Source organism: Rhinatrema bivittatum, chromosome 2 (assembly GCF_901001135.1).
Source record: "Rhinatrema bivittatum chromosome 2, aRhiBiv1.1, whole genome shotgun sequence".
In the NCBI taxonomy this organism is placed as follows: Eukaryota; Metazoa; Chordata; class Amphibia; order Gymnophiona; family Rhinatrematidae; genus Rhinatrema; species Rhinatrema bivittatum.
This window is the reverse complement of record NC_042616.1, coordinates 177,440,804-177,463,672: the sequence shown is the minus strand read 5'-3', so window position 1 is coordinate 177,463,672 and position 22,869 is coordinate 177,440,804. Positions and strand designations below refer to the sequence as shown.

General features: G+C 44.7%; 1 protein-coding gene across 1 annotated transcript in view; it reads left to right on the top strand.

The window, feature by feature from the left end:
- Positions 1-22,869, top strand: part of SLC25A13 (solute carrier family 25 member 13) — a 535,434-nt gene that overhangs the window by 491,503 nt on the left and 21,062 nt on the right. Inside the window, exon 15 of the mRNA XM_029588928.1 lies at positions 13,484-13,622. Coding sequence (XP_029444788.1) covers positions 13,484-13,622 — 139 coding nt within the window. The remainder of the gene's footprint in view (positions 1-13,483; positions 13,623-22,869) is intronic.

Genomic DNA, 22,869 nt, shown 5'->3' with positions numbered 1-22,869 from the left:
AAACAGATTTTTATGACTCAGAATATTTTGTAATAAACTTGGAGAGAGGTTTTTTTTTTAAAATTAAACACTGGTATAATAATAACAGCATTAAGACAGTGCTTTGGTTTGAATCCTGATTGAAGCCCATTGTGGGCAAGAGACAGGAGATTTAGCTTTACCACACTTTGGATTCTGATACCTTTTCTTCTTGAGTAGGTATAAGGCAGAGGTTGTTTATTTTTTATTTCTAGCATTTTTTTCTTATATTTACAAAAAGAAAACATATTTGAGATTAAAATGTAACTATAAAACAACTTTATTCAGGAAATGGTATCAGAGATAAATGTGCTTGCAATTTTTAATCTGCAGGCTCTTGCCCACAGTGGGTTTCCTCCAGTATCATAAACCAAGCACCAGAACTCGCGTCATATACCTTTTATCAAAAACTTTTTTTATTTAATTCTAAAGCTTTTATTATTCCTCTCCATTAAAGATATTCATTAAAAACATACTATTACTGATCTTTATAACCCGCTCCTTTCATGATCAAGTGCTCAAAACACTATCCCAACATCGACAATGTTTCATCAGAAAATGGCCTCTCATGGCTCAGTTCAGCTTTTCAAAAGATGGAGAGGAATAATAAAAGTTTTTGAATTAAAATTTTAAAAGGTTTTTTGGGAAAAGGTATATGAACTGAGCTCTGGTGCTTGGTTTATGATGCTGGATGAAGCCCATCGTGGGCAAGAGCCTGCAGATTAAAAATTACAAGCACATTTATATCTGATACCATTTCCTGAATAAGGTTGTTTTATAGTTACCGTACGTTTAATCTCAAATATTTCTTCTTTTTGTATACTGAAGCATTATTCAAGGTTTTGCTCTGTTTCTTGTTTGATATTATTTACGACTGGTACAAGAGACTGCTTACTGTGTTTTTAAATTATGAAAGGAAGAATGAGGATTAATATTTTCTATTTAAAAGAAGAAAAGTGTTGAGAGAGAGGAAGACATTTTATTTAGACATGAAATCTTTCATTAAGCTGGTTCATGATCTTTTTCTTTCATCATATAAATGTTGTTTTTATTTTTTTTAAGTCAGGGTGGCTAACTCTAGTCCTCAAGTGCCACAAACAGGTCTGGTTTTTAGAATAGTTAAATTATGCATATTAAATTGGATCTTAGATCTAATGCATGCAAATATCTTATGAGCATTCACTGTAGAAGTCAGACAACCAGATTTATTTGTGAAGCTTGAGGAGCAGAGTTTGCCCTCCATGACTTAAGTGCTGCTTTTGACACCACAGACCACAGTATTCTTATAGATCAGTGCTTCCCAATCTTTTTTGTTTCACAGCACACCTAGCTCAGGGTTCACCAACCACTTCCTCTTCTCTTCCCTCACCCCCCCCATCCCATTGGCATCATCATCACCTTCTCCCTGCCTCATCCCTTGGCACCATCACCTTCTCCCTTCTCCCTTCCCTCTTTCCCCACCATCACATTCACCCCTCTCCCCTGGCATCATCATCTTCCCTTCCCTTTCCACCATCCTCTGGCATCATCTTCGCCTTCCCTTTCCCACCATCTCTTCACCTCCCCTTGCATTATCACCATCCTTCTCCTATCTCCATTACATCACCTTCCCTCTCCTTCCATCCTTCCCCCTTCTCCCTGGAATTATCATCCCCTTCTCTCTCCACCTTTTCAACCCTGGCATCATCACATCATCATCTTCCCTTTCTCTCTACCTCTCTCCCCCAACTCTGTGGCATCACCATCACGTTCCCTCTCTCCCTCCATCTCTTCTCCTCACCCCTTGCATCATCATTACCACATTCCCTTTCCCTCTACCCCTCTCTCCCTGGAATCATCACCTTCTCTCTCCTCCCTCTCTTCTGTACCTCCCCTGCTATCATCATCATGCTTTTCCCTCTTTTCCTCACTCCCTGCCATCACCTTCCCTTTCCCTCCATCTCTTTCCCCCAGCCCCACCCCCAGTCATCATCATCACCTTCCCTCTGCCACCACCTCTTCCCTGCTGCCCCTTACATCACCATAACCTTCCTCCTCCACCTCTCACCCTTACCTCCTGGCATCATCTTCTCTCTTCACCTCCTCACCCCTTGAATCCTCACCACCTTCCCTTTTCTTCTACCCCTCTCCTTCACTCCCTGGCATCATCACTTTCCACCACCACTCTCCCACCCACTGTCCTCATCATGACATTCCCTATCCCTTCACCTCCCATCATCCTCACCTTCCGTCTCCTTCCACCTGGCATCATCAGCTTCCCTATGCCTCCACTCCCTGGCATCATCACATCCCTCTCTACACCTGTCCCTCACCCATGACTTCATCATTAACTTCCCTCTCTCCCTCCCCCCTATGCCAATCACCTTCTCTTCCCTTTCCCTCCACCCCCTGGAATCACCTGCCATCTTTCTCACTTCCTGGCATCATGATCATCATCATCTTCCTCCCTCTCCCTCACCCCCTGGCATCATCACTTTCCCTCTCTCTCTCTCCCTCCCACTATCATCATCATAATCTTCCATATCCCCCACTCCCTATCATCACCTTCTCTTTCCTTTCCTTCAATCCCCTGGCATCACCTTCCCTCAACCTCACTCCCTGGCATCATTGTCTTCACTCTCCTTCCACTTCCACTCCTCATCTCTTTGAAGCATCATCTTCTTCCCTCTCCCCCCTCTCTCCCACAACCGGTGGCACATTCAACTGTCCCTTTTCCCCACTCCATTCCCAATCCTTGAACAGCAGAAGTCTGGGAGCAGGCTTGCCCAGTTCTGCTTCTTCCACCTTTGTTAGCTTCCCCCTGCAGTCTGAACTTCAGGAGGCAGCAAGTCTCACAAGCCTACAGAGCCCTGTTCAATTTCCATTGCAGAGAGCCAGCAGAGGGAAAGCAGGAACAACTGCCAATAAACACTGATCTCTGATGCCCCTAGCTGGTGGGAGGATAGCCTGCTGGCCCAGAGGGAAAGGCAAAATAAAGGCTGCAGCTGTGGCATACCTGCACTTTAGCCATGGCAGAGTAGTGTGCCGCAGCACACCGGTTGGGAAACACTGTTACAGATCAACTCCAGAACTCTACTCTCCTGTTTTTGTTCTGTTTCTAACAATCTAACTATGTTTGGTTTATTAGGCCTATAGAGTCTCTTCTTAAAGTCCCTGTTCTGTGGTCATTCAAAAGTGAGACAGAATGAAAAGGGGAGGGAAAGTGAGATAGAAAATAAGGAGAATAAGAGAGACAAAATGGGGGGAGGGAGAGGAAAGGGTTGACAGGTGTGGGAAGAGGATCTGGGATACTGCACTGCTATTGGGAGGAAAAAGTGGGGTTCATGTATAAAAGAGAGGAAAAAGGATTACAAGCAGGCATGAATAAGCAGGAGAAGAGGGATGAGAGAGAAGGGCATGGAGAGAATGGCTGATAAAGAGGGAGAAACAACCTAGGAGAGAAAAGAATTGGTCATTACTCAGTATCTTCTAGGACCTTGTGAGACTGGAAGATTGGGCATCCAAATGGCAGATGAAATTTAATGTGGACAAATGCAAGCTGATAGGGAAAAATAACCCTTGCTGTAGTTACACGATGTTAGGTTCCATATTAGGAGCTACCACCCAGGAAAAAGATCTAGGCATCATAGTGGATAATACAAATGAAATTGTTGGCTCAGTGTGCTGCAGCAGTCAAAAAAGCAAACAATATTAGGAATTATTAGGAAGGGAATAGTGAATAAAACGGAAAATGTCATAATGCCTCTGTATCGCTCCATGGTGAAACCGCACCTTGAATACTGTGTACAATTCTGGTTGCCGCATCTCAAAAAAGATATAGTTGCGATGGAGAAGGTACAGAGAAGGGCGACCAAAATGATAAAGGGGATGGAACAGCTCCCCTATGAGGAAAGACTAAAGAGGTTAGGGCTGTTCAGCTTGGAGAAGAGACGGCTGATGGGGAGATATGATAGAGGTGTTTAAAATCATGAGAGGTCTAGAAACAGGTAAATGTGAATCGGTTATTTACTCTTTTGGATAATAGAAGGACTAGGGGGCACTCCTGTTAGCATGTAGCACGTTTAAAACAAATCGGAGAAAGTTCTTTTTCACTCAGCGCACAATTAAACTCTGGAATTTGTTGCCAGGGGATGTGGTTAGTGCAGTTAGTGTAGCTGGGTTTAAAAAAGGTTTGGATAAGTTCTAGGAGGAGAAGTCCATTACCTGATATTAATCAAGTTGACTTAGAAACTAGCCACTGCTATTACTAGCATTAGTAGCATGGGATATATTAGTTTTTGGGTACTTGCCAGGTACTTATGGCCTGGATTGGAAACAGGATGCTGGACTTGATGGACCCTTGGTCTGACCCAGTATGGCATGTTCTTATCACCACTTGTGTGCTGATGTCTTATATGCAAATAGGAGCACAGGTGCCAGAATGGGATGGGTCACAGGACCATGGCTCCACTAAAATCTGGCTCTTCCTGTAAATTCATTGCAGGAGAACCTGGGCAGGGTCAGCCAGGCAGCAGCTGTTCAGTGGCAAAAGCAAAAGAGCAGCAATACATCAGCTGCATCCTCCACCTCTGTAGCTCTGGGCAGACTGTTGCTTTTAAATACATGGAACTCAGTACTGCTATTGGGGCAGACAGCAGAGAAGGGAGGAAGAGGATGCAGCCAGAGATGTCACCCTTCTTCTTCTTGCTGTTGATCAGTTTGGAAGGAGGGGGGAGGGAGATCCTGGTAGGGAGATAAAGAGCTGCTTCTCTTCCACTGCTCTATTACCTTGTCTTGTAATAGTTGCTGCAAGAGTTTTCGCCCCTTATACCCTTAAAATCTTGGATGCTTCATTTCTGTTTGATGGCTTTCAAATGCAAGCTGAAAATCTTTCTTCAGCCTAACCTTGGATTGTTCTTCCAACAATTGGGCTAAAAGCTTTGCTGAGTCTAGTAATCAATAAAGCCTCTTATTTTTCTCTATTTATGGCAGCATTTTATTGCATGCCTTATAGTAAGTGTAACATGCTTAGAGATCTGTTTCTATAAATGTTGCTGCAGCGAATAAAATAATGCAAGGCCAGTTCACAGTTTAGGTATCCCGGATGTTGATTGACCCCCATTTAAATTTACTGAATGCATTTAACAAGTTGAGGAGACACTTGGCTTGATCCAGCTTCAGTCAGTAAAATCTGAAAGAACACTACATGTTTGAACATGAATTGGCTTCTTGGGCAAAAATATGTTTGGCTTTAAGGGCATGAGAAGATAAATAACTATAAATTATATAGAGTGTCATGAGAGCTGAAAGTTCAGATAATTATTTTCAAGGCTTAATTTGTTGGGGAAAGAGCCTCGAATACATAGAAACATAGAAATGGCAGCATAAAAAGACCAATCAGCCCATCCAGTCTGCCCAGCAAGCTCCCACACTTATTTTCCCATACTTATCGGTTTCACCAACCACCATGTTCAGGGCCCTTGTTGGTAACTGTTTGATTCGAATTTCCTGCCACCCCCTGCCATTGATGCAGAAGTGTTCTTCTCCATCTCCTCCCTTTCAGGCTGCTTCCAAGAAAGAGAAGGGAGGAGATGGAGCCTGGAGGAATGGAAGAGTAGCTTAGTGGTGGTACCATCAGCGGTCCCTATGAACCACTGCTCTCACCTCTAGAGCCGGTCCTCCCATCCTAATCCCGAGATACAGCAAAACGCCACCAGCACACACATGGCAGGATGCTACCGGCCTCTGCACACCACACCTCTCTCTAAGGTGCGTGCCAACGTCGCCTCTCTTAAAGGGACCATGGCGGAAAAGTCCCTGCGGCCCTATTGATGATATTCTTGATGCTGCCCTTTATAAGGGCAGCTCCCCAAATGTAACCTGCCTCAGCAACAGTTCCAGCTACGATGAGTAGTGCATGTGCTTCTCCGCCTGATCGAAGTCTTCACCTCCAGTCTTGTTCCAGTCTTCATCCCGCTTGTCTTCAGTCCTTGTCTAGATGTCTTTGGTTTGTCTTCTGTCTTTGTTCCAGTCTGTTCCATCCACGTTTCTGCTTGTTCTTGTCCTTGCCTGCCTGCCTTGCCTGTCCATCCCTTTTCTTCTCTCTTGGCTGGATACCTCTCTAAAACACAGTGCTAATCCAGTATCCTCATTCTAACGTTACACACCTCGATTTTAATCGATAACACCTTTTTCACTTAATTTTTGCATTCACAACTTAGGTGTCTTAATTGATCCTGTTATTTTTTTGACCCCCATGTGAAAGCAGAATTAAGTTGGGCTTCTTCAAACTGCATGTACTTTGTGGCATCAAATATTTGCTTGATAATTCCGATTTCCTTACAGTAGAACGGGCCTCTGTCCCTCCCCATTGCGGATTATTGTAACTCCATTCTTTTGGGTCTACTTGCAATTACCTTACAACTCCTTCAGCTGCTTCTGAATACCGCCACACGACTCATTGCTGGCACTAATAGACGTGACCACATCACTTCTATTCTTATCGCTCTTCATGGCTCCCAATTGCCAAGCATATTAAGTACAAGGTTGCTCTTATTACTTTTAAACTGATTTCTTCTTCTATCTCTCCCAGGGGTAATGCTCTGTTGTGTCTTTACTGCCCTACTCATCCGCTACACTCATCCCAGAGGGGCCTTCAGAATGTGCCCTCACCACTACAGACCAGGTTGTGTAATACCAGGGACTGTGCTTTTTCAGTTGCAGTGCCCTTCCTTTGGAACTCATTTCCCGAATCATTGAGACAGTGTAAAGTCCTTCAACATTTCTTTAAAAACATGGCTATTTAGACAGGCAATTTATTAAACTATAAGACTGGTTTGGGATTTTGTCTCTTAATTTGACTGTTATGTTTATGTTCTGTATATGTACAAGATTTTATGCATGTTTTTGGATCCTTTTGGTTCCTTTTGTACATCGCCTAATGTATAGGTGATTAACAAATTTTAAATAAAGATAAAGATACCTGGTTTGATTATTGCCTGGACACTGGAATATGCCTGACTGCTGCCTGCCTCTGACCATTGCCTGGACACTGGGATATGCCTGACCGCTGCCTGCCTCTGACCATTGCCTGAACCCCAGATACGCCTGATCGCTGCTTTCCTCTGACCATTGCCTAGATCCCAGATATAACTGACCGCTGCCTGCCTCTGACTATTGCCTGGACCTTGGATACGCCTGACTGCCGCCTCCCTACAGTCCTAGCTTACTTCAGACCCTCTCTTCTGCCATCAGCAGAGACCACATCTAAGTCCTGCTAGCCCTGGTACCCAAAGGCTCAACCCGAGGGGAACATGGGCTGGTAAAGGTGAAGGTCCTGACCGGTCTCTGCTTCATCTGGGTCCACCTGCTGATGGTGGGAACCCGCAGGGCTCCTCCTTGTGAGTAGAGTTAATCTTGCCTCAATGCAAGGGCCCACAGATACAACAAATAGTTAGAGAAGCAAGTTAAGAACCAGGGAAGTCAGGGCTCAAATCCCACTGCCGCTCCTTGTGACTTTGGACAAGACACTTGACCCTGCATTGCTTCAGGTGCAACTTTAGACTGTAAGCTGTCTGGAGACAGTGAAATACCTACAGTACCTGAATGTAACCTGCCTTGAGCTGTCAATGAAAAGGCGTGAGCTAAATACAAAAAACAGAGACAGACAGAGCAAAGAACAGCACTCTGACCTCTAATCCAGCCCTGCTCCACCAGTTGCTCCCTCCCACCTACTCTGCAGGAAATAGGCGATAAGGGAGTGATCTTGAAGCAGACATCGAGAGCAAATAATCACAAAAAGAGGTTGAATTAACACAAGTCTGAAACTTGTGAACAGTAATGCCAATTGTCAAGATTTCAAGTCTGGCCATGCTGATTGGCACTACTGCTTACAAGTTTTCAACTTGTACAGATTCACTCCCCCTTTTTTTGTCTGCTACCAAAAGCTTAATTTCTGGCAGAACAACCCAGAATGGCATTTTGCCACCTTTTTCTGGGACTCAAGGAAGCGGAGCAGAGCTGGTAGTGTAAATCAGTTCTTGTTCCCTAGCGGAGATAGAACAGATGCAATGATGGCACAGATCACTTATGACCTCCCAGCCACTGTCGGAAGCAAAACAGAGCAGAGAGTATTGGAGCTGCTTTCCTGAGATGGGAGCAGCCATCTGTTTTTGATTTCTGTGTGATTTCCTAGCACAATCGAGGAGGCCATGAGGGAAAAACAGCCAAAGCTGAAGAGATATGCAATGAATGCCTGTCAGCCCACTGCTTCTGCAACTACTGGGTATATTGACATCCCAGGCTTGCCACCTCTGCTGCTAATGACCACATTGTTGGAGGGGCAAAAGAACAAGAGTGTGAGTGAAGGGATGTGTGTGTGTGGGAAGAATGAGTAAAGGGATCATAGGAAACGGAAGTAAAGTGAGGATGATGGGGAGGGGCAAAAGAGCGAAGGAGGGGTTCATGGGGAGGGCAAGTAAGTGGGGATGGAAAAAGTTAAAGAAATCAGAGGGGCTGAGGGTTACGCGGAAGAGATGGGGAGAAAGAGTGAGGGGATCAAAAGTGCTATGGCGTGAGAGTGCAAAGATCGTAGGGTCTATGAGATGTAAGGAGATGATCAGAGTTGGGGGGGGGGCAGTCTGTGAGTGAGGGGATTGGAAGGACGGAAAATGTGAGAAGAGGAAAAGGATAGAAAGGGAATCTATTGGAGCAGTGAGAGAAGAGAGGAAGTGAGGAAAACATGCAGCACTGCTTCCTTCCTTTTCCCTCGAGGTGGCAGAAACCAAGCCGTGCTTTTGAATTCCAGACATCCACACCCCCATGTAAGGAGAGTGAGCGTTGTGTGCTAGTCTGCCTCCATCCACCAAGGCAGATAAGAGTCAGCTGATTTTGGTTTCAAGAGGAGGCTTATGCCTTACTGGCTGAGAATGGAGAGGAGGAGAGGGTAATTTTCTGGGGAGAAGAGAGGCTTGTGGACCAGCAAAGACTTGGAGGTTCAAGGCTCACTAGAGGATTCATGTGGAGCTGGGAACAGAGTCCAGGATAACCAGGGCAGAGAGGAGGAGGTTTGAGAGAAAGGGCCTCATTCTCCTCCTTATCCAGCTTCCACCAGTGCTCAATCCACAGCTGTCCATTGCCCACCGGTACTCATTGAGCATGTTTAGAATAGGAAGAGTCTGTTGGGGCATGTGTGTTTGGAGGGAAGAGAGTTCACACTCTGCCAAGGTCCCACCTCTTTGTATAGGTTACACCTGGGCCTAGCTTACTTCACCTCACCTCCTCCCTGCACAGCTCATTTTTTCTTTGTCTGCAAATTAAGTCCTGATTATTTGATACACTCAGTGGAAGCCTGCAGGTCCAATTATTCTATCTTGGCATCTTGAAAATTTGTAAAATTTCTCTTTTAGATGATGTATTTAAAATGAACTTCCTTATAACTTTACTTTTTTTTCTTGCTTGGTTGTCATTCTGATAAATAAGGTTCACTATACCTTTCACAGATTTTCACAATTCACATTTTGTTTTCCTAGCTTGTTTTTTTCTTTCTTCTTAGTGCATTTGTTATATTGGTGCCCCTATGCATTGAATGAAATTAATTTATGGTTAGATGATTACTTACAAAGAATGCCATTGACTCTGAATAGGATAACACAAATATATGTGCTAAAATTAATTAGAATGTTTTTTAATTGGAAATTTGGTTTTATGTTAATTCTGCAACCATTGTTTCCTTATTCAGCAAAATCAAGAGCCACTAGGTAGAATGTTACTGTGTCTGTATGTGGTCTTTCCCTCTTACTTCCCTGAAAATATAATTTGCACTACCACTGTCATAGCCTCAGAACAGCAATTGGCACTTGCAAACTGGTGACTGAACTCATGAACCTATTCCAGGTTTCCTAATATTAGGAAAGATTTAAGTCACAGAGGAATCCAAAAGATGACTATGATCCCCTAGACGCCCTGTTCCACTCATCCATCATCAGTTCTCTAAGCTATGGTGTTTAAAATCAGCAAATCACAGGCATGCAAGTAACTCGTTTGCACAAGTTAACAGCAATGTTTCAATTTGCTTCACTTATTCTTATCACTACAACTGTGTTACTGAGCATTGTTTTATGAAGTATAGGCTGTGTCCCTTTGAATAAGACACTTTAAGCTATATTGACTCTGTTCCTTTGCTATATCCCATGTGCAAACATTCTTCTCTCAAATTAGAAGGTTTTCTTCCTGTTGGTTGAGCAAGCTTCCTTCATCAGAGACATATGTGCATAGACTGTCAGTTCTACTCACAGTACTGGCCATTAACAAGAAGCTGCTAGCCTTTACTGGGTAAATTTTTAAACCCCGGCGCGCGTAAATCCTGGGCCTTACGCTGCCGGGTCAGTTTTCACGTGCTGGGACATGATTAAGTGCCGGGACCTGAAAAGGGGGCGGTCTGTGGGGAGGGGCGGGGCTGTACAGCGGCCATTTTCCACTGTGCCGGGGAAGCGCGTGCAAGCAGTTGGCCAGCACGCGCAAGTTGCTTCTGCTCCGGAGGAGCAGCAACTTAAAAACTAAAAAAAACAAAAAACAAAAAAAATAGATAAGGTAGGTTAGGTTTAGGGGGTGGGGAGTAGAGAGGGGAAGGGGAAGGAAGGTTAGGTAGGTGGGTTGGTAAGTTCCTTCCCAGTCCACTCCTTCATTGGAGCGGACTGGGAGGGACCTGGGAGAGGCCTGATCTCGTCGTCGCATGTACTTTGTTAAAAATAGACACCCCCCCCCCCCTTGCGTGCGCTGCCTGCACATGCGCACGCGCGGCCCAACGATTTTATAGCATACGAGTGCACCTTTTAAAATCTTCCCCTTAATCATTAGTATAGTTCCACAAATACCCTATCATACTACAGGGCCAACCACTCTGTGAGCAGGTTTGCTTCCAAAGAAACAGTTCCTTCATTTAACCAGTTGTATCCAATTCATACAAGACATAGTCAAGCTAAAGTATATGAATCGTTCAGACAACACAATAACTATAAGATATCAAAGTGTTGCATCATCACTGTAGTTTATGAAAAAGAGTTCTGACAAAGCAGCTTATGCCATCATTACTACATGCTTTAGTAAAATTGTTTGAATATGGTGGTCTTTAAGAGATATGTGTGTTGTCTTTCTTGAGCTTAAAGGCTGGCTCAGCCTATTTAAATTACTATTATCAGGCTCCTTCTTCATTACTGTAAATTGAACTAAGTCTGTGTTGCTTATTATAATGATACCTTAGGGGAAATGGGGAGCTGTTCAAACACTGCATTCTCATTCTGACGGAGATGGGAAACAGTTATCATCAGAGACAAACTTCCTGGAGGTGCCGAGCTTTGCACAGTGCAGGAGGCACCTCTTTGGCAGTTGCTTTGTCTGTTGCCCTGATTAAGGAGTAAGAATTATGAAATTGTCTGAAAGGGGAACTCACTCGACAGTCTGTCTCCCAGTTCTAAAGCACACACAAAAGGAGTCTTATACGAGAGAGATCAGTCTAAGACGCTGGGTGCATGATTGATATATATATATATATATATTTATTTTATTTTTTTTTTCTCAGTTACCAACAATCCTAGCTTTCTGGCCAGCTAGTCTGTCTGTCTGAAGCCCAACCAGGAAAACATCCACAAACTATCTAGGTGATAAAATAGGAGTTACAATGGTGGCATCCAGGAGATGACCATCAACATATTTGCAAAGCAAAATGTGAATAGGAAAAGAAATGATGGTCATACTGTAAACCCAATGATTTCAGTTAGAACTGGTTTTCTCTATGGGTTTTCTTTGCTTAAGTCTTCATTCATGCTGTTGTGTCTTAGTGATGGCTTCTGACTTTCAGAAGACCTTAAAGACATGGTTTGGAACAATTGCTTTAATGAAAACCCTTCAGACAATCGTGCTTGTGTCCAGCAAAATAGACACAATTATGTCAATGTGGGGGGGAAAGTGCAGAGACTACCTAAAAATGTCAATTTAAAAAAATATAAGGCCTGCATTTTCTTAATATGGTACCTTGGATCATTTTCAAGAACATTGCCTTTTCCTCACACCCTTAGCCCTAAGCATGCACTGATAATTCCTCTAAGGCTGTTGTTTGCCTTATTTTATCTGTCTTGATTCCAGAATACCTTTTCTCATAAATATTTTGAAATGAAACAACACTGAGTTATAGGAAAAAAAAAAAAAGACAGGGAGAAGGCAGTCAGCATTCCTGGCATGTGCCAGAATTTGGTTATATATGAAACTAGCTTGTTTTTTTTCACCGTGTACGTGCAGATTCGGAGTATGTCAGTTGACTTGTTTCTGCTGCATGTTAGATTTTAAATTTCATTTTTAATCAATAATATGTTGAGTATTCTTGATCATGCACCAAATTGTAAGAATTAGAGGATGAAAGTTTTCTGTGGGGTTATGAAATGGAATATTTTCAGAATATTGTCACATTGCTGTTTGGTGTTGATACTAGCTTTTCATAGACATTACAACTTCTAGTTGGTCAATGTTACCTGATGGTAATTTCCTGGTCACTAAAGGAGTAATTTTAAACCGGTATAAGGGTGCACATTGGCACATAATACATGGCCTGCCCCTAGGGACATAACCATCTTATAACATACTCACACATGTTATAAAATAACCTGGCTGCATGCAAATGTGCGCAAAATTTTAAGTAGGCATGCACCTGTGCACGCAAATGCCTCTTTTACCACGTAAAGCGGGGAATCTTAAAAGGGGCGCACACCAATGCTATTCCCAGTTTTACCAGTTCATCCCCAGTTCACCCAGTTAGAAGAGAGAGGTCCTCCAAACCCCCCCTAGTTTAATAGCCTTCACTCCCCCAGTTATCCCTGACCCCTAAAACCCCATAGATCTGCCTATTTTTCTTTATTTTTTTAACTTGCATAACATAAGTAAAGTTACGCGTTAGAGGGCCTCTGCACTCACCAGATTATGTATTTATGCGCACATCTCAGGTTCACACCCCGAAATACCCATGCCCTACTGAGACCACACCCTCACCCCATCCCTTTTTGAATATTTTTTAGATATGCACGCTCTGGGATTACACGCATATCTCAGCAACTTTTAAAGTCTACTTGGTGTGTGTGAGTCTTGCATATTCATACATCCCCTAATTAATGCATGTATCGGGCTTTTAAAATTCACCTTTTAATGATCAGTAGAATTTCCTTTTTCTCAGACTGCGCAATCCTACTGGTCAGAAACTCCGGTTATGCTATTGCTATTACAACCTATTGCATTTAGGGACAAAAAATTAGTTCTATGGTGTGTTTGGCTTATAATGACGAAAATATGGGCCACCATGTATATTCCTATTGGTTTAGAAGGTTTTGTACTTCAGAACCCAAACAAGGCTACACTTGCCAGGCCTATTACATTGATCTTAGTTGACATTTCTTTAATTCTTACATTCATAATTTATTTCTATTTTAATGTCTCCCTTTAGGGTGCTAAGGCATGCTTTTTGCGTGACATCCCCTTCTCTGCCATTTACTTCCCTTGTTATGCTCACATGAAGACTGCTTTCGCAGGTGAAAATGGACGGGTTAGTGCAGGTTATCTCCTTTTGGCAGGAGCTATTGCTGGTAAGTGGCTGATATGCTCTTGGCATAATCCTTTAACAGTCTTTCTCAAGCTGGTCCTGGAGTACCCAGTAGGCAATCAGGTTTTCAGAATATCCGCAATATGTATGAGAGATCTGCAAGCAGATTTATCTCATGAATATTTATTATGGATATTCTGAAAAACAGACTGACTAGGGGGATACTCCATTTTGAAAAACACTGCTGTAAACCATCCATGCCTAATGCTGCTTCTGAAAATTTCCAAAGTGAGACAGGGGCAACATCACAACTCCGTGTCTACAAAATAAAATTAGGTAGTAACAAAAAGGTTATCTTACCCTTCCTAAACTCTAAAGATATATGATATTTTTTAGTTTTTAGTCTGTAGAAAATTTCTTTAGATTTTTCAGATACGAGTATAATAAAAACCTAGTAAATGTTGGTACTAGCATGATGTGAAATTCTTTTGTTGTAATGAGCATTGCAGAGTTATAGTTGGCTACATTGACCCTGGATTAAAACTGGAAAAAATGTAACAAAGCTGAAGACAGGATCCATTTAGTCTCAAAAGCTTATATACATCTTTTTGATAATTATCATGTGGGTTTAATAAAAGATCCAAATCTATAAAGAGTCTACTTGTAACAAGTAAACATTGTGGGTGGCGCTAAAAGATATAAGATCTAATTGCCATATTTTTGTTTATGAGGACGACCTTGACGAGGGTGTCTCACCACTGTGTTCAAAGTGCCTTCATGAGTAAGACTGTGTCAGTAGTACAAAGATTCTCACAGGACAAGCAGGATGGTAGACCTCACATATGGGTGACATCACAGGATGGAGCCCAATCATGGAACACTTTTGTCAAAGTTTCTAGAACTTTGACTGGCCCCTACTGGGCATGCCCAGCATGGCACTAACCCTGCAGCCAGCAGGGGTCCCTCTTTAGTCTTCTTTTTTCTGCGCAGCAGTAGCCATGTGGTTAAGGAGCTCTGCAAGGATTCCTAACAGGAATTTTCCTCACGGAATTATTAAAAGTTAAATTGCCCCACAGGGGTCCCTCCGTTAACTTTTTCAGTCTGCGGTACTCCGGTAAGTTTTTACCCGTTTTCCATCGATTACCGTCTAGTTTGGCCCTCGCGACCTACTGGCCGTCGACTGTACCACGGCTCGATTTTTTTCTATGGCCATGGCGTCGGGGTTCCGTTGGTGCCCGGACTGTACTCGTACCATGTCCATTACAGACCCCCATAAAGTCTGTGTAATTTGCCTTGGACGAGAGCACGATGTCTTGACCTGCACCAAATGTGCCCTAATGACACCAAAAGGTCGCAAGACCAGAATGGAGAAGATGGGACTTCTCTTCCATGCTCAAACTCCGACTCCATCCATTGCATTAACGTCATCTGAACCGGCACCGTCAACGTCGTGCTAACATCGACCACCGACTGGTGACTGCCTGGCATTGACAACTTCTCGGCCTTCGACAACCTCTTCTCCCCCTCAGGACGAGGGGATCATAAGGAGAAACATCGCCATTGGCACCGAAAGTCTCGGACTATCGAGGGAGCGAAACCATCGACCTCGCCATCGTCCGAGCCGCCGTCGAAGAAACCCCATCCAGAAAAGGCACCGACCTTTTCGGCGACCGGGTCACCAAGGCAATCCTCGCCTGACAGGGCGTGGATAGCCGCGACTCCGCCTTTAATATAGCCCTCCGGCTATGCTTCTGCCTTCTCTTCTGTTCCGGAGCCGGGGCTGCTTGCTCCAGGTCTCCGAGAAGACCTGGACCCGATGGTTCAGGAGGCCATCGAAAAGGTACCGATAGTGGAACAGACTACTGACCCGATTCCAGCAGCCTTGGCACTGCTGCTATCGAGGATGGAAGCGCTTATAGCCGCTTTTCCACCGATGGACCCCGGGTAACCGATGGCTCCGGTGCCCTCCCCACTTAATTTATCATCGGGAGGAGAAAAATCATTCCGCATCCCTCCATCGGGAGTTCTGCCTCAGCCATCGACATAGGTGCCGATACCTCCATCGGCGCCAGGGCCTTCATTGCCTTCATCGGTGCCTCCGGTTATTCCTCCGATGCCTTCGGAGCCTAGATCGGGACCTTCAGGTATCCAATTACCCCGTCCCTCTCTAGTTCCTAGAGGGACAGGTGCTGCTCCTTATGATACCTGGACTGATGATTCCTCACCAGACACCGATGATTTGCCATCACCTCCTTCACCCACTGAGAGTAGAAAGCGTTCTCCAGAGGACCTTTCTTTCATAAATTTTGTGAAGGAAATGTCTGAATTGGTCCCCTTCCAATTACTAACAGAACAGGACAACAGACATCAAATGATGGTGTTGCTTCAATTCCTGTATGCGCCCAAGGAAATCACCTCCATCCCTATCCACCAAGTTCTTCTGGACCTCCTCAAGAAGAACTGGGAACATCCTGGCTCCATTGCACCAGTCCACAGAAAAACTGACTCTACCTATTTGGTGCAGTCAGCTCCAGGCTTTCAGAAGCCTCAGTTAGATCACCAATCTGTGGTTGAATCTGCGCAAAAGAGAACAAAAAGGTCGAAACCTCACACTTCTTTTCCCCCTGGGAAGGAACAGAAGTTTTTGGATGCCATTGGTCGCCGAGTCTTTCAAGGATCAATGTTGATCCTCTGAATTGCCACTTACCAACTCTATATGACCCAATATAATAGTGTCATTTCTAAAAAGATACAGGAGTTGACAGCTTCCATGCCTCAGTCACTTCCAGAACAACTCCACACCCTAGTTAACAAGGGTTTGGAGGCAGGCAAACATGAGATCAGATCATGTTATGACAACTTTGACACTGCAACCAGAGTATCTGCAGCTGCTATTTCAGTGAGACGATGGGCTTGGCTCAAGTCTTCAGACCTTCGACCGGAAGTCCAAGATAGGTTGTCCGGCCTCCCCTGCATAGGAGACAATCTCTTTGGCGAGCAGATTCAAAAGACAGTGGTTGAACTAAAGGACCATCATGAGACTCTGACAGCTCTCTCTGATACCTTCGGATTATCCTTCCAAACAGCCTTTCCGGAAGGACTCTAAAAAAGTCTTTCTACAGACCAAAGAAGTCCTACCCGACAGCAGCCAGATGCCATTCTGCGAGACCGTTCTTCAAATCACAGTCTCGTCAGACCTGAAAACAAAAGCCACAGACAGCCCCCCAGCCGGGCCCTGCTTCTGGCTTTTGACTCTCGCGTGGAGAGCAGCAGCCAGATTCCATTACCACACATACCAGTGGGAGGGCGGTTGTGCCATTTCAACAACATATGGCAGTCAATCAACTTGGAATACTGGGTCCTAGCAATAATTGCTCAAGGCTATCATCTCAATTTTCTCTCCATCCCACCGGATTCCCCACCTCTAATGACGTGGAAAACATCCGACCATTCATTGCTCCTGGAGCAGGAGATCTCCCTCCTACTTGAGTCCAGAGCAATAGAACCAGTACTATTCCCTCAGCAAGGCTTCGGGTTCTATTCCCGGTACTTTCTAATACCCAAAAGATAGGGAGGCGTCCGTCCAATTCTGGATCTACGAGCCCTCAACAAGTACCTCCACAGAAAAAAGTTCAAGAGGTTAACCTTGGGCTCGCTTCTTCCTCTTCTACAAAGAGGAGACTGGCTCTGCTCTCTCGACCTCCAGGATGCATACACTCATATTGCGATAACTCCATCTCATCGCAAATACCTGAGGTTTCTCGTAGGCCCCAAGCACTGTCAGTATCATGTGCTTCCATTCGGCCTAGCATCTGCACCACGAGTCTTTACAAAATGCCTCGTCGTGGTTGCCGCCTTCCTCGGGACTCAAGGTGTTCACGTCTACCCCTATCTAGACGACTGGTTAATCAGGGCTCCGACTCAGCAAGCCGCTTTGTCATCTTACATCTCACCTTAAACACTCTAATTTCACTCGGATTTCTCGTCAACTACGACAAATCCTGCTTAGTCCCATCTCAAACCTTATTGTTTATTGGGGCAGACTTGGACACCTTACAAGCAAAGGCTTTCCTGCCTCGACAACGAGCCCTCACTCTCGTGTCTCTGGCGCATCAGCTGCAGTCTCAACGCTCGACGACTGCTTATCGTTTTCTCATCCTCCTAGGACACATGGTGTCCTCAGTTCAGGTCACCCCAATGGCTCGCCTGGCCATGAGAGTCATGCAGTGGACTCTAAGGTCGCAATGGACTCAGTCCCTTCAGCCCCTGTCGACCAATGTCCACGTCACCGACTCACTCCATCTGTCTCTCGCCTGGTGCCAAACCCTCAAATAACTTTAACCACCGATGGGTGGGGTGCCCATGTGGCCGATCTCCAGACACAAGGTTCTTGGTCTCCAGAGGAAGCCAAAACCAGATAAATTTCCTGGAACTGCGGGCAATTCGATATGCTCTCAGAATATTTCAGGATCGCCTGTCCAATCAAGTCATCCTGATCCAGACGGACATTCAGGTGGCCATGTGGTACATCAACAAACAGGGAGGCACAGGATCCTACCTTCTGTGTCAGGAAGCTGCACAGATTTGGGCGGAGGCCCTCTCCCACTCGATGTACCTCAGGGCCACCTACTTGCCGGGAGTGGACAATGTGTTGGCAGACAAGTTGAGTCGCATTTTCCAACCGCACGAGTGGTCTCTAAACCCCTCAGTAGCGAACTCTTTCAAAAATAGGGTTATCCTCACATAGACCTCTTTGCGTCACCCCAGAATCGCAAAGTAGGCAATTTCTGCTCTCTTACTCGCAGCCAATATTATCCATCAAGAGACGCGTTCTCCCTATCATGGGTAACCGGTCTCCTATACGCATTCCGTCCACTTCCATTTCTCTCAAAGACTCTTGTGAAGTTACGTCAGGACAAGGGAACCATGATCCTGATAGCACCCCACTGGCTCCCCAGGTGTGGTTTCCAATACCTCAGGATCTCTTCATTCACAGGCACATTCCTCTGGGAACAGATCCACTTCTAATCACTCAAAACAACGGGTGCCTTCGCCACCCCAATCTTCAAGCCCTGTCTCTGATAGCATGGATGTTGAAAGGTTAATCCTTCAGCCGCTTAACCTTTCTGAGCCAGTCTCCCATGTCTTGATTGCTTCACGGAAGCCTTCCACGAGAAAATCGTATTCTTACAAATGGAACAGGTTCACGTCATGGTGCTCTTCTCAATCCCTTGATCCCTTTACCGGTCCAATCCCGTAGTTTCTAGACTATCTCTGGCACTTGCCAGAGTCAGGTCTTAAAACTTCCTCCATCAGAATGCATGTCAGTGCGGTGGCCGCCTTCCATATAAAGGTGTTGGGGATGTTCCCATATCAGTACAACCCCTTGTCACACGATTTCTGAAAGGCTTGCTTCACCTCAAGCCTCCACTGCATCCTCCGGCCCCTTCTTGGGACCTCAACCTGGTTTTGGGTCGGCTCATGAAACCACCATTTGAGCCTCTCCAGTCCTATGAACTTTGCTATCTCACATGGAAAGTGATTTTCCTTTTGGCAATCACTTTGGCTCCCAGAGTTAGTGAACTACAGGCCCTAGTTACCTATCCGCCTTACACTAAACTTCTGCAGGACCAGGCGGTAGTTCACACTCACCCTAAGTTTTTGCCTAAGGTAGTGTCAGACTTTCATCTCAATCAATCCATTATACTACCTACCTTTTTTCCCAGGCCCCATTCCAATCCAGGAGAGCAGGCTCTGCATACCTTTGACTACAAACGGGCTCTAGCGTTCTATCTAGACCATACAGCTGCCCACAGAAAGAGTACTCAATTATTTATCTCTTTCCATCCTAACAAATTGGGGCAGCCAGTGGGTAAGCAGACTCTCCTCCTGGCTAGTGGATTGCATATCCTTTTGCTATCAGCAAGTGGGCATTCCACTTCAAGACAGTGTTAAAGCTACTCTGTGAGGGCCATGGCGACTTCAGTAGCACACCTCCGATTGGCGCTGCTTCCTGACATTTGCAGGGCTGCCACCTGGAGTTCTCTCCATACTTTTACAGCCCACTATTGCTTAGACTAAGCCGGAAGACAAGATTCCATCTTCGGCCAGTCTGACTTGCGTAACTTATTTACGACGTGACGTATCAACACCCTTCCGCCTGCCCGGTGGGTTCAGGATGCCCTCTCCCAAATTCCACCCCAATTGTTGTGCCTGTTGCACGTCTTGGGTGCATTTGGTGCATTCTCGGACATCCTGAGCTCTGTACTCACCCATATGTGAGGACTACCATAATGCTTGTCCTGTGAGAAAGCAAATGTTGCTTTCCTGTAACAGGAGTTCTCACAGGACAGCAAGATTTTAGTCCTCACGAAAACTGCTCGCCACCCTGCAGTGTTGGGTTCGTTTTCTTATTTTATTTTTCAGCACTGCCTGTAGCTTTGTAACCAGATTAAAGAGGGACCCCTGCTGGCTGCAGGGTTAGTGCCATGCTGGGCATGCCCAATAGGGGCCAGTCAAAGTTCTAGAAACTTTGACAAAAGTGTTCCGTGATTGGGCTCCATCCTGTGATGTCACCCATATGTGAGGACTAACAACCTGCTGTCCTGTGAGAACACCTGTTACAGGTAAGTAACATTTGCTATTTGCATGACATGAAAAGTGCATGAGTATGATAATCTAAGTAGATCAATGGAAGGCTAGTCTGGAAAAATGGGATATTAATTAGAGAAGAATAAGGAATCCTGAACTTTAGTGATAAGTTTTTTCCACAGATCAAGAGCTAGGAAGAAGGCACAAAAATGTAAGGAGGCTTGTTTGAAACAAATCACTCCCAAAATTGGAAGTATAATGGATGAGAAGGGAGCTGGGATCCAGGCAAATTATAAACCTTAAAGGTGAAGATGAAGACTAGAATTTTGAATTCGGAATAGGTCAATATTCAAAAGCCATTTAGATGGATAACTTAAAATTATCCATCTAAATGGCAAGATTTGGAATATTCAGTACTTATCTGGCTAGATTTTAGTTGAATAAGTATTTGTTGGGCTGAAATCTAGCCAGATAAAAAAAAAAAAAGAAAAAGGTGTTTTGAAGATGAGTCAAGTTATCTGTCTAACTTAACAGATTTTAAACTATAACCAGCTAAGGGGGTCATTTATCAAAATGCGCTAAGGCGTTTTCGCATGCGATAGGCCCTTACCGCATGCAAAAAGCCCCGTTAACGCATGCGATAGCACCATATCGTATGGTGCGATGCAAATTTGAAAAAGAGGAGGAGTTAGGGGCAGGGAGTGGGCTGGGTTTGCCAGTCTGCAAAGTGCTATCGCACAGACTTAATGCCAATTTTAACTACACCTTTTTCAGTAGCTTTAAGCTGTGCGATAGCTTGCTTTATGGGGCAGTAAGGCTTAGCGCATTTTGCAGTGTCTCCTGAAAGGCCTGTTTTAGTAGATTTGAAGATCCCGGAGCACCAGCCTAGCCATCTGTGGGGGGGGGGAGGGGCAGAGAGAGAGAGAGACTTGACTAGCCATAATGTCCTTTCCCTAGATAGGTATTTGTATCCCTATGGGTGGCCCACCTAGTAACTCGAGATGAGGTTTAGGTATTAGTGTATGGGGTTAGGGGCCACTTTGACATTCAGCGTGAAACGTACGAACAGAACGGTGGTCTCTTGTGAAGATTTGATGACTTTCTGAGTGAGGAAACTCACTTCAAGATGATATTTGTGCAAGGTTCTCTCAACCTAGCTTGATGGACTCTCTACCTGGGTAACATCAAGCTAGGTGGAGAGAACATTGCCCAAATCTCATCTTTGGGTGAGTTTCCTCTCTCCGTAGGTCATCAAATCTTCACAAGAGACCACTGTTCTGTTCGTATGTCTCACATTGAATGTCAAAGTGGCCCCTAACCCCCTACACTAATACCTAAACCTCTCCTCGAGTCACTAGGTGGGCCACCCATAGGGATACAAATACCTATCTAGGGAGAGGACATTATCGCTAGTCTCGCTCTCTCTCTTGCTCTCTCTCGCTCGCTCTCTCTCTCCCCCCCCCCCCAATGGTTGAATGCAGGATATACAACAGGTATGGCACTTATCGCAAAGTCTGAAAATGTTATCACAATTTGCGCTAACTTACCTCTTTGGATAGGTAATTAGCGCAAATTGCGATAAACTGTATATTAGCATAAACACGCTCCTTTTACTATCGCATGCGATACTTATCAATTTTGATAAATCCAGGCCTAAGTTAGTAAATAACTTTAGACTGGCTTCAGAACAGCATAAAGTTATCTAGCCTGGTGTGGCCAGATAATTTGCTATTTATCCGGATATCTTCAAAAGATATCTAGGTAAGTTACGCTGGGAAAATGTAAAAAAAAAAAAAAATATATATATATAGTGTTCAATTTCCTTCCCCCACCCACACCACCAAATTTTACAGGTACCCTAGCAGCCTTTGCACCTCCATCCCCACATCCCCTCCTACATCTCATAAATATTCCTTGGTCCACTGATGACCCTCCCTCACCAAGCCCCTTCTACAGATTGAAATGAAAGGTTGCCGCCATCTAAATATACTCCCCACCCTCGCCCCACCTCAGACCCTCCCCCCCCATCCCCTAAAAATCCCTGCCGGAAGCAGGATCCAAACGTATCCGCTCCTGGCAAGCTGCAGCATAGATTCTTCGAAAGCTGTTCTAGAAGTACCCAGTATTTAATTGGTATCCAGTTAAGGAAATGCAGAAAAAGTGTAACAGGGAGGAATACAGTAACTGGAAGATGAGACATGCTGCTAAATTTTGAAGACTGAGCAGTTGAACTAGAGAGGCAGGGAGCCTGGCTAGAAAATGATTGCAATAGACTCAGGGGTCTATATACTAAACTGCTTTATGGCTAACACAAGTTAAAATGAACTTAGCACATGTATTCCATAGTTCAGATCCACTAACCCTGTTGCTACTCTTTAAAACTAAATCAACTGTGCTATATTTTAACATGGCCACCAATTTATATAGTCCTTTGTCATTTTTCATCATTATGGTATTTGCAAAGATGCATTAAATTTACCTTGACTGCATTGCTGAAGTAAATTTGGAGATATAGTTAACTGCTAGTGCAACACTCTCCCTAGTTGAGCAACTCCCACCTCCAGCTGTCCTAGAGCCCCCATCCCCTCCCGAGACTGGGGAAGCAGCAGGAGTAGGAGAGCAGCTTACCTGGCTTCTGCCATTTCTCTGATCCTTGGCCGAAGGGCAGCTATGCTGTCTCATAGTTTGACCTGCTTGTT